This window comes from Sebastes umbrosus, chromosome 11 (assembly GCF_015220745.1).
Source record: "Sebastes umbrosus isolate fSebUmb1 chromosome 11, fSebUmb1.pri, whole genome shotgun sequence".
Taxonomy (NCBI): domain Eukaryota; kingdom Metazoa; phylum Chordata; class Actinopteri; order Perciformes; family Sebastidae; genus Sebastes; species Sebastes umbrosus.
In genome coordinates, this window is record NC_051279.1 from 23,937,990 (window position 1) to 23,953,669 (window position 15,680).

Sequence of the window (15,680 nt, forward strand, 5' to 3'; positions counted from 1 at the left end):
GGCAGCCATTTTTCAAAATGGCCGCCAAATAGGCACTTAAAGGGACTGTTTGTAAGAATCAGAAATGCTTGTTAACGGCAACACTTGTGGCCGTTAAGTCAATGAAAGTCAGAGTCAGGTTCGCGCTTGCTTGCTCTAAATAGACATGAACGAGCATCGCTCAACACAGTGAGGCGACACACGTCAGCTAAAACCACAATATCACTCTATATTTCACCTCCTTGGCAGTAATGTTAGCTGACCAGACGAAGGTCTCTCCTTGAATCACTGCTGATCCTGGTGTTGGCTTTTGGCTGAAGCCGGAAAGCTCAGAAGGAGGGAGGAACTTCGACTTTCTGCATGTTCATTTGAGTTTCTATTCTAATCCCATGGCTGATATGAATTTAAAATGCCTTCCACGGGGACAGAGTCTAATGAACAACTTTAACTGTGCATTGATTGAATGGGATTCTTTGTCAGTCTGCATGGCAGCATATAGAGTATAATGATTTGAAAATATGACAGCGAAATGCTCATCTGTGCACAGACTGCAAATGTTAAACTGACAATTCGGTTACAGACTTCCTCTCTCTTTCAGGTTGTGGTTTTCTCTAAGTTGAGGTTGAAGTTTTGTAAAATATGTGCAGTCTCTCCTTTGTGTGACCGCATCCGCTGTGGAGTTTGTTACATGTCCGTGTTGTCTGCCTTGGTGATGTTTCCCTGTTGACTCTATAAGAAGGTTATTTCATTTATGTGGCTTAATGCTTGGTTTACCCGCCGTGGTGTCCATAGACTTTTTATTTATTGGTCATTTTTGTTTAGTTGTCTGAGTTTTGTCTCTTTTCTAGTTAACTCTAGCGAGGCTACACTGAGGAAATTGGTTGTATAACTAATTATCAATTGTATGCACAGGCTGCAAAGTGGCATCTAAGGAATATTGTTGGTTTAGATAAGGGCTCCCTGGTGTGATGTACAATGCATCTCTAATCTCACCAACCACCATTGGAGCCCACAGTCACTCCAAATGGATTCACAATCTGCCTCAAATTATTGTTTGATTTCTGACCATGACAAGCACATCTTCATGAATGAGGCTAGAGTCCACAGAACTGGGTGTCACAAGGCTGCAGCGGAATCAATGCCAACGAAAAATTTAATATTATGAGTAACAAAGTTCCAAAATGTAATCCTCAAATGGAGATGCATGCAAAAGTACTATAAGAGAACATGTCAGTGTACAGAAAAAAACAAAGAATTTATCAAACATTTGTGGTATTTTCTTAATAGAATTTTATTGATAATAATATGATACATAGATATTGAACATAACATTACAAAAAATGCTGCTTTGCATATATCAGCATATTAAATATAATATGTATAATAAAAAGAACAGAGTAGAAAATTAAAAAAATAATATTATAAAAAATAATAAATTAGTAAAGATACCATTGATATCATTACTGAAAATGTCATATGATGTAATTCAGCAAATGAAAATGTTGAAAACATGGGTAGCTTTACTGACTGCACTAGCATTTAGGGGCCACTGTTGATTTTCAACCTGAATACTTGTCATTTATGAGAACATGTACTGTTAAGGGGCTCTGCACGGATTTTACATGTCTAAGTCTTTTTACAATGAAGGTTAGTACTCGTTTGTGTATGAAAACAGTTGCATGTCTTGGCTTTGAAGGAGCTTCGTTTTTTCTAAGCATATTTTTGTTGTTATTTTGCCTTTTTTTGATAGTGATGGTAGAGCTACAGTAATGAAAGGCAGGAAGAGAGAGAGGGATGACGTGCAACAACTGTCCCCAGCTCGAATCAAAGCAAGGATGTTGCAGTTGTATGCATCATAACCACTAGACTACCCCTTTGAAGGTGCTTCGTGGTCTGAGAATATCACCCCTGATTATGACATAGTGATGCCATCAGGGTATATCAGTTTGGGCATCAGGGGTAACAGGAAGCCCGCATTACAAACATGGAGTTCAACAAACATGAGCATTTAGCAGGCAGCGAAGGAGGTGTAGGAGTTACTCGAGTTACTAAACTCTATGAGAGTGCAACACAAAATCACTGTAAAAATGTACATTAAAGAATCCTGCTGATTTAAATGTACTTCAACAAAAAGAGCTCCCATGTGGTTCTGACAGAAATACTGTGTCTTTGACTCATGGGAAATGTTGAATACTAACATAGAATATGTTTTATCTTCACTACAATGCAGAACAGCTCAACTGTCAGTAGAATGCAGTAATGAAAGAAACCTTTTGAGAAAATGTATTGAGGAACAAGCTCAGAAGGAAGGAGGAACTTTGACTTTCTGCATGTTCATAGAGTTTCTATTCTAATCCCATGGCTGATGTGAATTCAAAATGCCTTCCACAGGGACAGAGTCTAATGAACAACTTTAACTGTGTATTGATTGAATGGGATTCTTTGTCAGTCTGCATGACAGCATATAGAGTATAATGATTTGAAAATATGACAGCGAAATGCTCATCTGTGCACAGACTGCAGAGGTTAAACTGACAACTCGTGCAGGCTCTTTCAGGTTGTGGTTTCCTCTAGGTTGAGGTTGTGTGCAAATCTGCTGTTACTAATGCTATGAAACATGCAATATTGGTTTCCAGCTGCACTTGCCGTGCAACAGTTTGGTACATAAAACTGATGTGAGAGTGGCCATAACGTGCAAATAAAAGTTTACATTTATTTCACTTCTCTTAATGCTGTTTGAATACAAGGAAATGGTCAGTGTCTGAGTTTGGCTCCTACTTGTTACAATACGTCTGTTATTTCTTTTGGCAGCTGATGATTAAATGAGGTTACTGACGCTTTTAATGCGGAAGTTGTTGACAGCTGTTATAGTTGACACAGTTTCTATTCAGCTTCAGCCAGTAGCGTGGTTAAAAACGAAAAAAAAAAATTTAAAACAATTTCTGACCTATTGCAGGTGCACATTCTGTTTCATCCTCAATTCAGAAAAAAATCTCACAAAAATATATTTACAGTACAATCAATAATACATTCTTACGTCGCTTATAGAACTTATAAAAGTATAAAAACATATAAATATAAATGGTAAAATAGCAAAGGGTACACTGTGTTTGCTTGCATGTAACTATTACAACATCATGAGGCCATAAGATAAGGCTTGTATCTCTCAAGTACATAACAGAAGTCACTTCCCCGTCAGTTTGCTCGATTATGGCATAATATTGAGATTAGATTGACAATTATTTAACACGATTACTCATTGACTTTGGAAACATCATGCATTTAGAAAGAAAATTTTGTAGCTTACATTTTAAAGTTAAATTTATCAATCTGATGCAAAATTAAAATGCTAGGTCTCTGAAGAACTTTGTGCTCTTGTAAGCAATTCAAATCATGAACACATTGGATGTATAGATATGAATGGTGATGACACCAAAAAAAGGTACATCCAGAAAGCGTGGTAAAGGAGACGGGGTCCGTTTTGCAAGACGGGTCGAGTAGGTTTGCAAACATCGCCACACTGAGGTCAATCTGCCCTGGTTGACATTCATGTCTGGGACAGTGCCGCTGCCGCACTACTGACGATTCACTCAGCTCACGATACGATACACGATACTGGGTTCACGATCTTGATACGATACGATATTATAGCAATAATTTCAGATAGAAATAACAGGAACACACATTTACACAGCAGTGCTCCTCTCGTCCAGGCTGCTGGTATGTGAGTAGACTGATGTGTTTCTGTCCTGAGGTATGAAGACCTTGACCATTTGACACAGCTTGCAGGGAGACCTGTTCATCAACCTCAGCAAGTGCCTCCTGAACTTCTCCCCGACAAACACATACAGGATGGGGTTGAGGCAGCTGTGAGAGTAGGAAATGGCCTCGGTGACTTGTAAAGCCAATCTGATGGCTTTGCTGCTGTTGCATGAAGTATAGATGTGCAATAGCTCCAGTGCACTGAAGAAGGAAGCAATGTTGTAGGGGATCCAGCAGCAGAAGAAAACAACTACCACTATGAGAACTAAACGGATGGCCTGTTTCTTGGATGACCGGATGTACAGCAGCCTCCACACAATCTGCGAATAGCAGAAACCCATGATGCAAACTGGGACAAATAGACCCAAAATGTTCATTTTGAAAAGGTTGAAGAGCCTCCAGAAGTGCCTGCTGGATGAAAGTGTGTCATTGAAAGATTCTGGATATTCAGGGAAACAGAACTGAGACATATTAGAAACAGTCTGCTGCTTGAGAAAGATCATGTCAGGGAAAGAAACCAAAAATCCAGCCACCCATGTAATAGCAGCTGCGATCATTCCAATGGACCTCGTCCGTGCTCTCATAGCATAAACGGCGTGTACTATAGCCAAGTACCGGTCGATGCTCATCAGACTGATGAAGAAGATCCCACAGTAAAAAACAATGTGATAAATACCCAGGACCACTTTGCACATGGCATCCCCAAACACCCACTGGTCCCGGGCTTGGTGGGCTAGGAAGGGAAGGGTACACACCAAGAGAAGGTCAGCAACAGCCAAGTTTAGCAGGCACACGTCGGTCATGCTGCGGAGTCGCGCGCCACAAACGATGACCCAGATGACCAGAGAGTTACCCAGAAGGCCAAGGATGAAGAAAATGGCATAGAGGGCTGGAAGAAACTTTGCTCCGTGACGCTCATGCAAACACAGCCCATAGCCATCCTCAGGGTAGTCATAGTAACCGTAGTATTCTGGGAGACTTACAGTGATGCTATCGGTGAAGGATGCTGTAGTAGAGCTGGTGAGAAACAGAGGAACAAAACCAGCAAGGAAAATTTAATGATTAGGAAGGTCCCATTATTTCAGGTCAGTTTATTGGATCTACAACAATCTTTCTTAACGTAGATGTAAAAAAAACTGCAGTTTCAAACAAAAGCAACAAGAATAATGTAGTTATCTGCTTGCAGCCCAATTCAGGAATGTATGTCAGCAAAATACATATTAGCCATTAAATACTATATTGAAACTGAAATGCTCAGCTAGGTGCTAATAAAAAAATCCTATACTAGGCTTGGAGTAAAGTGAAACAGCAGAGGCTAGCAAGGCACAGACTGGCAAAGACGCATCACAGATTTTTGGCTCGTTTGAGATGGACAAGGCCTGCACAGGATCGATCACCGGCGATCACCTCACAATGCACGCCGGTTAGATTTGTGTCCGACTTGATCCCGACTTGCTCTGACATCGTGCGCACGTGGGCAACGATAACTTCACGAGAACGAGGCGGCCGTAGTTTTTAGAGCCAGGCGCCGCAGCCGCTCTCACCCAACTGCAAGACCCAGGGCATGATGGGAAATGTTGTAGAAAATACTAGTTTTCTGTATAATTGTAATATTTAACTCTAGATTGTTTGTTTATTAGTCTCATGAAGGTTTAATCTGTTAACGAACCCATCTTGTGTGGTTGAATAATAATAATAATAAAGGTTATTTATATAGCACTTATCAAAACAAACAATTACAAAGTGCTTTACAAGGCAGACATAAAAAGAACAAAGGATAGAATACAATGCCAAATACACACATTTCTATATATACTGGAAAAACAAAGTTCGGAAACTTGTGTTTGGTGGATTATTTCTCTGTTGTTACAATGCTGTTTGGTATTGTATTTTACATCGTTGGAAAGCCTGTTTATTTGCCTTCACAATGATGTCCAACTTGTAAGGATCATGCATTTGTGGGATGAGCAGCACAGCTGATTATGTGGGTAGTGCCCAAGAAAAATTTGCCAAAATGCTCTGCCAATGGTAAACAGTGTATTCTCATAAGGCTACCAGGAAGCCTGCAATGACTGCCCTTCACTGTCAGGCCCGTTGGCGCTGGTGTGGACAACACAGACAATGGAACCGGAACATGTGGGGGAATGTCATGTTCAGTGATGAGTCCAGGTTCTGTCTGCGAAAGTCGGATGGCAGGGTCAAAGTATGGAGACGACGCGGAGAACGCTATGCTGATTGTTGCATCGATGGAGTAACAGCTTTTGGTGGAGGCTGTGTCATGGTGTGGGGCGGCATCTCTCTCAATGGCAAAACAAGGCTTGTCATCATTGAAGGCCATCTCAGTGCGGGGAGATATCGGAATGAGATTCTGCAGCCACAGACAATCCCACATCTCCACAATCTGGCACCTAACTTCATCCTCCAAGAAACAACGCTCGCCCCCACAGAGCCAGGGTTATCACGGACTACCTCCACAATGTGGGAGTAGAGAGAATGGAACGGCCTGCCAAGAGTCCAGACCTCAACCCAATTCAACACCTGTGGGACCAGCTTGGGCGTGCTGTACGTGTTAGAGTGACCAACACGACCATGCTTGCTGACCTGCACCGAATCCTGGTTGAGGAATGGAACGCCATCCCGAGGCAACGTGTGACCAGGTTGGTGACCAGCATGAGAAGGAGGTACCAGGCTGTTGTGGCTGCGTATGGATCTTCCACCGCTACTGAGGCTCCTGACGGTGTATTAGATGAATAAAGTGTAAAATTGCCAATGTGTCTTGTTTGTTCCTTGTTACTGATAGAGAGTTCAATCATCCAATCCACCAAACAACTCAAAACAAGAATCAACACCAACAGGAGAATACACTGTTTACCGTTGACGGAGCATTTTGGCAAATTTTTCTTGGGCGCTACCCACATAATCAGCTGTGCTGCTCATCCCACAAATGCATGATCCTTACAAGTTGGACATCATTGTGAAGGTAAATAAACAGGCTTTCCAACGATGTAAAATACAATGACCATTAGCATTGTAACAACAGAGAAATAATCCACCAAACACAAGTTTCCGAACTTTGTTTTTCCAGTTTATATATATATATATATACTGTATATGTGAGGGCCAGCACCTAGGCAGGGAGCACCGCCCCTTGTAGGTGTGGTTGAGTGGAGCTTTCTTCCTTCATAAGGTCAGGTGTGGGTAACCACTTCCTTTGTAAATAGATTTGTAGTGCAGCTGTGTCCTGAGCCACCCAGAGTGATGCTCTGTTACCCCATACTGAAAAATATGTTGTAGAATATCTGAAGTCTGTTAATTCCATATCATATCATATCTTAGGAGTAATATGGTCAATCTAACCTTTTTAAGGAAAGATTCAGCCTTTTGCCCCTCCCCCGGTTGAGCCACAGCAGAGCCAGTGATTGCAGTGAAGTAGGACCCTGAGGAGTAAGGTAACTTAAAGTAGGCTGGTAATGTAGGAGGGCTACTCCCTCCGAGGTATTCTTACAGGAATATTTGATTTTTACCATGTTTACCACCTTCTTTTTTTGCAGATTGAAGCTAGACTGCTGCTTTGCCTAGGTGTATTTAACACCGAAGCGTGATTGTGACTACTGATGTGTTACATGGACTAAAAGAGAGACCGTGTCCAGTCGGACTGTTGCATTGTGGTGGTTATTACTTGAAATACTTTTTAACTCTTTGTAAACCAGAACCAACTGATTCACATTACTTTCTATTTTTGTTTTTGTTCTTCCAGGCAGTGGGAGACCTGCTAGGCTAGTCGTGGTATTTCCCCTCTCTTCGCCGTGTGGTAGGCCCAAAAGGGTGATAGTCACTTTTTACAGTTTCATACATTATTTATTTGCAGTGCTGGTTGCAGTGTAGGGAAATAGTTCATAGTGTGCGTACGTGGTGGGTTTAAAGAGGGATTATGATAGAATCTCCCCGCAGACAGTACCCTGCCTTAGTATTTGGCATTTGTTTCGTCTCCCGCTCTTGAATCTGTGAATTTATTGGTGTCAACACTCAAGTAATTGAGGTCTATTGCCTGTGGGTCTCTGCCGTAGCATTGCATTGGCCATTCTCTATACTGTGTTGGGTTACATATATATAATTACAAACTGTCCAAACATGGTCTGCAAACTACAAGTAGCCTACAGATCGGCTCTAACAGGGTGTAACTTTTTCTGTGACTTACTGTAAATGAAGGCTAAAAAAAAAAAAAAAGCTGCTGGAAACTGTCCAACTTGACCTCAGCTTTTTGTCCTCTGCTGCTGCCGCCTGATCTCGTCTACTCTCCAGGCGGGCCGCAGTTCATCTCAAACAAGCCTTTCATAACAGAGTGCTCTGACCAACATAAAGAACAAAACATGGTATGTATTTAGGCTGTAGGTTTAACCTTACCTCTGTAAGTCTTCTACAGATGTTCTCTCACTTATTCCACTGAAAGCAACGGAGGAAAGAATAGTTGTGGCCATGGTGAGCTGCCTGGAAATAATAAAAAAACACAACTTATTTCTGCTCCATCTATCAGAAAACCTGGTTACAACCGGATCAGATTTGTCTACGTTATTGACCTTTTTCACATCAGAAAGGATTTGTATGATTTCAGGTTCCAGCTAGGTGACCCCGCCCAAGGAGTCGGTACTGAATCTACCGCTGTCCGCCATGTGGACCTGCTAACGCAGCAGGAGCAAAGCAAGCTACCTGTTCTGTTGTTTGCTGCAAGAACAAACAGAATAGTCTTTTTGGTAAGACTAATGGTAAGAGTTATGGTCCTCCAACTTTCAACCAGGCAAACACCGCCGGCCTGCCATTTGTTTTATCACAGTGACGGTCTTTTAGCTTGTTTAACATTTGTTGAGAGCCACTCGCGGTGCTCTCAGTAAAGATTCATTCAAACCCTCATGTAGTCTGTATGTATACGCTAAATTAAATCATTTTTTTACCACTCGAATTGATCAATAATCCCTCCAAAATACCACATTAAGACACCAAGACCTTGAGGAACACCATAGAAAAAGCCATGCTGTGATTTGGTATCAAAAACTTTTGACATTTGTAGATTTCTGCAAGAATTGCATTTTTGGGCGATTGGATGGCGAGCACTTGTGTTGTGTAAACTGCTCAGAAGCCCCCTCATTGTCAATATACCTAGGAAAGGCATTCATCCTCTGAATGCTCTAGGTCTCTAGTTTGTGGCTGTAAAGTTTCATGAGGCTGTGATTATCCTAGAGGTCACCACAGGTCATTTTATACAGGGAGGTCAAGTTTAAAAATCTGGTCTCACTATATGAAATTGCTACTATGGGGACTAACATCATCACACATGAATACATTTGGGCTCATTGGATTCACAAGAGTTTCAGCTTTACAGCCATACTCCATTTATGTAATTCCAAGAATTGCAGAAATATTCAAACACACCATTTTTAGAAAACACGAAAATAACACATTTGTACTGCATGCATAAAACTGCATGTTTTTTGCCAAAACTGCTTAGGATTATCATAAAGTAAATGTCTGTAAATGGGACATTTGTGGGGTACCCATAGAAACCATTTTCATTCACATATCTTGAGGTCAGAGGTCAAGGGACCCCTATGAAAATTGCCATGCTAGTTTCCCTCGACAAAATGTTGCCTAACTTTGGAGCATTATTTAGCCGCCTTGCCGACAAGCAAGTATGACATGATTGGTATCAATGGATTCTTTAGGTTTTTTCGAGTTTCATATGATCCCAATATCTTTACGCTACAGCCTCTTAAAGACAGTAATATCAGCGGGTCTCAGAGTATTTGATTTTTTAGGGGCGCTGAGATGGAATTTAGGTTTGCTTGAGCACCGCTAAGAAGAGTCTAAAACGGAGAATGATAGCAACCTCTCACCACTTCCTCTGTTCAACATCTGACACAAACTTGATACTTGATCAAAATTAATTTCTGTTTATAAAAATATATGGTCACATCACAAACTATTTTGTAAATAAGCAGATTTAAGAAGCACATCGTTGTTTTTAGCTTATTTGATAGGGTTCTTAGATAGTATATATTTCAATTCTCTACACAGTTCTTGCACTTTTATTTAAAATATGCACTTTGAAAACCTTATGAAGGAGTTGTCAATGTGCCATTGCACTCTTTGAAATTCTCTTATGACTTTTGAGCTAGTGTATAGAAATCTACTAGTAGTTGATAATTGCTATGCACTTGATTTGTTCAAGTTTTTCAAAATATTAAAGGAGTTGCCGTAGGGATTTGCACTTCTACACCGGTTTGTATGTGAAGCCTACTTAACCTACAGTTCAAATAATTTGCTTTGGAATACATTTAAATTCAATGCAAAATTGCAATTCAATGCAAATTTTATGCAAAAACAGCTCCGATATCAAAATGATATCGGTGTTGGTAGATATCCAAATTCAGGTATTGGATCGGAACTGAAAAAGGGGAACCGTGCATCTACTGAGCTTATTATCCAATAACAATTGTACAGATATGTCTCATAAAGCATATGCATGTAAACAAAAAAAAAGATAAAATTACCTGCCAGTGCTGTTAACAAGATGGCTGATAGTGGTGTCCATTGGGAATCACAAAATGCGTAGGTGGATTGCCAGATCAAAGAAATGATAAGCTATGTATCCAAGCACATTATGCTCTGTGCACAAGAAATGAGCAACACTTCTCACACCTCTCTTGTGGTATGACTGGGTGGACCTTTAAAACATATATAAGCATATCCTGCTTATGCTTTCGGAACGTTAGAGACCACAGTGTGCGGAAACTAACAACCACAAGTCCATATGCAAAGCTTTAAAAGATGCAATGCTAATCGAGCCAGACTTGCGGACACACAAAGCTAGAGAGCGCTACGTGTTGTGCTTTTATGCCCGACAAAGGTGATACTACTGACTCAGAAAGAATAAAGAAGCAAAAAAGTTTTATTTTCTTTATTTTACAAAAACAGTTTAATTATACAAGTTACAAATATACTTTGAATTACTGTATGTGATTTTAACAGTTGCATAAAATTCTATACACTTTCAAAATAAAAGATTATTTTGTTCTTACTGGGGATAATCTGAGTATCATTTTACAGCTCTTAGAAGCACCAACTATATGCACAACACAAACACACACACACACACACACACACACACACACACACACACACACACTGGGGTCGTCAACAAATATTCTAAATTCGAATGAGAATATATTTGAAGAAAAAACTGATATTTGAATATGGAAATTAATATTTGATTGTGAAAATAAAAACCAGCACTACCGGGGCTGTCGGCCTCGCACGCACTGAAACATCCCTTTCATTAATTGAAAATGAAATGTAACATTAGGTCAAAGGTGAACAAGGAATAATTCAACAACAACTGTAATGATGGAGAGAACTCGGCAGCAAAGAGTCACACCGTGTCCTTACGTCATGTATACAAACCACACATCCATCCGCTGCACGCTGAAGATCAAAGATTGGAGACTTAACCACTTAAAAGATGGGTGAGTAGGAGGCTACTTGCTATCTTCCGAAGTTTGTACTTTTTAAACAGAAAATGCATGTTTTGTATTGTGATATTTACTGGAAATGACTAACAATACAGCCAACGACAGCCAGTAGGAAACTTTCAGGTAATATGATCTCCCTTCAGCCAGCTGCCACCTTATTTAGGTTTCAACTTCACGAATCAGCCCTTCCTCGTCCATTACGGGCTTTCAAAGCCAGCGTCAGGAATAAATAGAAACAGGGCATACGAAAAAGTTCAGCTCAAAATGGCGTTGCACTGCGCAGTGCTGCATCACCCGGGGCCAGTTAGGACGCGGTGTCCTGGGCATAATGCGCAAAAAACTATTCAAATAGTTTGAACCTATGTGTTTTTTAGAACGAATATTCGAACATCATTTTGGGCCAATATTGACAGCCCTGACACACACGCACTTTACCATCTTTGCAGCAAGGTGCGTCTATCATTCTTAGTAATCGGATTTTACACCTGTGTTGGAAGTCTCTTTGTCTGTGGTGTCTCTGTGGCTGAGAGTCCCTCTGCTCTGTTGACTCGAGCTGAGGTATTTAGACATTATTTTGCCCAGTGACTTCCTAAACTTCTCACCTACAAATGCATAGATGACTGGATTTACACAGCAGTGACACAGTGCAATAATCTCAGCAGAGACCATGGTGGAGTTGATGGTTTTTGAAGCCTCGCAGTTGTTCAGGATGTGCAGGAGCTGCAGTGTCTGAAGGAAAACTGTGACATTGTAGGGGACCCAGCACACTACAAACAAACACACTATGGTGAAAATCAGCTTTACAGCTTTGTCCTTTTTGGAGTTCCTGGACTTGGACAGCACAACAAGGATTTTCACATAGCAGAAAATCATGATGGGGAGGCAGACGAAAAGGCCCACTGTGTTCTCGCTGAAGTTTCGCAGCATCTTCCAAAACTGCTGCGTGTCATTTGGGTACAGTGGCTGGCACTGGGGGCTGTTCTCATCTTCATCTATCTCCAAGGAGGCAAATATCACCCCAGGGAGGCTCATGATGACAGATAGAACCCAGATAGTGATGCTGGCTATGATTCCATAGCGAAGTGTCCGGGCTCGCATGGCTGCAACAGCGTGGACGATGGCCAGGTAGCGGTCCACACTCATTAGGGTCACAAACAAAGTCCCACTGTAGAAACCCAACTGTTCAGAGGAGCAGAGGGAGAAGCACAGTCAGAATCAGGCTTTACTGGCCTCATTGAGGTTCTTCATACACGGCAGCGGTTTCACACATCACCCATGAGGACACAGCTGTCGTTACCATAGAAAACACCTGTTCTCACCTTATTGGCAGAATATCTCCCCCATTATAAAACAAAAAAAAAAACTAGAACATCGAAACATAGAAATAGTTGCATGACCTAGTTATACTGTATTCGCAGTAAAATATATTTAATCAAATTATGAGTAATTTATTGTTTTGTGTTCTAAATAATACAAATTATTTTTTTAAAAGAGAAGAAATAAAGCCCCACCTGATAGACTCCCGTCATCAGTTTGCATGACAAAAGGTTTGGGTAGTTGTAGAAGGGCAGGGATGCAGCCAGTATGAGGTCAGACAGGGCCAGGTTGAGGAGACAGACGTCCGTCATAGTCTTCCGCTTCATGTCCCGGAGGAGAACCCAGAGAACTAAGGTGTTGCCTGTGAAACCGATTCAAATTAGTACTTAGTAGGTTTCTTATTATTTGCGGTGAAAGACTCTTGCACATATCTTCCTGTTGCATGCATCAGTTTCAGCTAAACACCTAAAATGCAAACATGTATTAAATTGTGTAAAGAGAGTGACACGTGTTTCCCTTTCTCTTTAGGTTTTTTTGAACATACCTAGCAGACTGAGACAAAACAGCATGTAGTAAAGAACGGGCAGGACTGTGGATCCATCGGGCAGCTCTGGACCAGGATAACAGGTGTCATTATAATCATACTCAAAGTATGAGTCGTTTGAGTCGTATGAGTCGTATGAGTCGTTTGAGCCGTAGTCGTACGATGTGTTCATATTGCTGTGTGAGGAGGAACAGAACACACACGGATTACTTTGGGTAAACACTTTATGAGATGGGAGGAATTAAATCAGACACAAAATTACACAAAGTACAAAATATCTGTAATGACGCATAAAGTTGAAAACCATTGTGGTCCACTCAAACTCAAAAATTACCAGAATTAACATCAATACAATCACTTCAAGTAGAACTACAAAAAAATAAATCATATAAATTACATACATGTTATAATAAGGATGATTATATTAACTCTTCAAAGTGTCCCATACGTGACAATTTGACCCCTTTTTTTATATATTTTGGTGGCTACCTTTTTTTGTGTGTGTGGGCAAAAAATCTAGTTCCTGACACCTACCGACCTAGATGAACATGTACCCATATTGGGTTCATTTTCATTTACTTTATTTAAGGCACTGGGTTGTGGTTGTACAGCTTTGTCCTTCAAAAGTAACGCCCAAGCGGACTTGCGCTTGAGTTCAAACCTAACACCGCTCTGGGTTGTTCTGGGAAATGTGTGATTTTTAACTTGGTGTTCCTCCCAGACCTTCAAAGTATTAACAAAATAAATGTGAAAACAACACAAAACAAGAGAACCACCGAACAGTCTTAAACATCCTTTATCAGTTAATTCAACTTTTCTCACCAAAACTAATCCTTTCCGTTGGGCCTTTGCTCTCACCACTCAGACTGCTGTCTACCAGACGTAATAGATAACCAATCCTATTAATCCAAATAAAACCAATTCTGTATTAAACCATATGAAGAGACACCTTGTTGTGTTCGAGCCCATCCCTGTTCTTACTGAATTCTCCCTTAAGATTGACTTTAATGTCTTCTCATTCTAATATGAAGCCAAAGTAGCTGAATTAGTCTTCTATAAAAGTAAATGTACTACTACTTACGAACAGTGTAGATCTTTTGACTCCTGATATTGTCTTCCCTTCATTTGCTTCCACTCACAAAACTTCAAGAAACAGAAATAGGTGTTTTTCCTCTTTATTATGACAGATACAATGTTCCACCATCATGGTGACTGAACTCTGAATGTTCCATCCACACTGAATAGTTTCTACAGATAAAACAAAAAAAGGAGAAGTTGAAAAAAAAAGAAAAAAACATCCATGTGTGAATGTGAGGGAATTCAGAGACGCTACTGGACTTTCCTGCCCTTTGAGTTGAACCTTTCACATACAATCATCATTTAGTGAGTCATGTCTGAAAAGCTTCTGTAACAAAAGTTCAACTTCTGCTATTTCACACTTAAAAAACATTTTCCAAATCTGAAAGAAAGCCATAGCAGTAATCATAATGTCACTGTAGCTAACTTCACTTTATTGACTTTCTCCCTCTGAATGTACAGTATGATGGTGTTACTAACCACATAATCGACCACCATCACCAGTCTAATGTCGAATTAAAGCTCATCTGTCTAAGAATATCACAAACTTCCTCCTACTCTAACCATAATCAAATTTATGTGATCTCTTTTCAACCGCATCTCAGACCATTTTCTCGCACTCATCAACATATACAGAACCACCCGCTTTAACACCCATGCCGACCCTCACTTCCTGTGGCTGACGTTTACACGCACACACGCACACCCCTGCACACATAATCCTCAACTTCACACTGTGTTTATAGGTGTAGGAAGTAGGTCGATAGTAAACAGCAGCTAAACATTTAAATAATTCAATGTTATTGTGCTTACCTCATCGTCTGCCAAAATCACTGCTGATGAATTTGTGTGCCCTCGTGCTGCGCATCAAGCTTCCATGTCATCCTGTCAACTTGCATGGCTTGCTTTTTGTGTCAAATCCTGCTGCAGATCTCATTTCTTGTAAGGTGCACTCTTGGGTTGCGTTGCTTCCTTTGCATCGTGTTCAAAACTGCACAGAGGTGTCAATGTGGTTTTCTCAGAAATGTCCCTTCATGTTTTAATGTGCCAAGAAAGGAGTAGGGGGGGAAAATGTATTCTAATGAGCGTCTCTCTCTTTCTTTGTTCTTCTCGAACACGCTTCTTGTGTGATAGAAACTATTGAGAAAAGCGTCCAGCTCATCGGGAGAAGGTTTTTAAGTTTCAATTTCAATACTCAATACTTTTGCCTGTTTTTAATATAGAATATGTCAGACCTGAATCTTTTAATGAACTGTATATTAAACCAATATATAGATGGATCAACTCAACAGTATACTTTAATATGCTCATGTTTAATGAAATCAGTACTTTCTCCTCAACTATTGGCCTTCACAATAGAACAAGCTGCCTTTGTTATTGTACTTATAGACCACTAGTAAGTCATTTCCTACTAAATAATTTGATTTGTGACTATCTCAAATTACATTTTCTTTTTAACATATCTCTTTTAATGACTA

General features: G+C 40.4%; 2 protein-coding genes across 5 annotated transcripts; both read right to left on the reverse strand.

Moving 5' to 3' along the window:
- Positions 1 to 1,267: 1,267 nt before the first annotated feature.
- cabz01093075.1 (C-C chemokine receptor type 8) lies at positions 1,268 to 10,426 on the reverse strand. Its single transcript, XM_037783469.1, has 3 exons — positions 10,287 to 10,426; positions 8,146 to 8,229; positions 1,268 to 4,758 (listed from the first exon to the last, which is right to left on the reverse strand). Exons 1-3 carry the CDS (start codon positions 10,325 to 10,327, stop codon positions 3,666 to 3,668), a joined length of 1,218 nt encoding a protein of 405 aa, XP_037639397.1. The 5' UTR covers positions 10,328 to 10,426; the 3' UTR covers positions 1,268 to 3,665.
- Positions 10,427 to 10,678: 252 nt separating this feature from the next.
- Positions 10,679 to 15,514, reverse strand: si:cabz01093077.1 (C-C chemokine receptor type 8). 4 transcript variants are annotated; one of them, XM_037785579.1, is made up of 5 exons: positions 15,016 to 15,514; positions 14,207 to 14,268; positions 13,126 to 13,301; positions 12,776 to 12,942; positions 10,679 to 12,443 (listed from the first exon to the last, which is right to left on the reverse strand). In XM_037785579.1, the coding sequence occupies exons 2-5, from the start codon at positions 14,248 to 14,250 to the stop codon at positions 11,730 to 11,732; spliced, it is 1,101 nt and encodes a 366-aa protein (XP_037641507.1). In that variant the 5' UTR covers positions 14,251 to 14,268; positions 15,016 to 15,514; the 3' UTR covers positions 10,679 to 11,729. The 4 variants fall into 4 exon arrangements, with proteins under 4 accessions (XP_037641507.1, XP_037641506.1, XP_037641505.1 ...); XM_037785578.1 differs by having other exon boundaries at positions 14,207 to 14,373; XM_037785577.1 differs by having other exon boundaries at positions 14,207 to 15,513.
- Between the last annotated feature and the right edge of the window lie 166 nt (positions 15,515 to 15,680).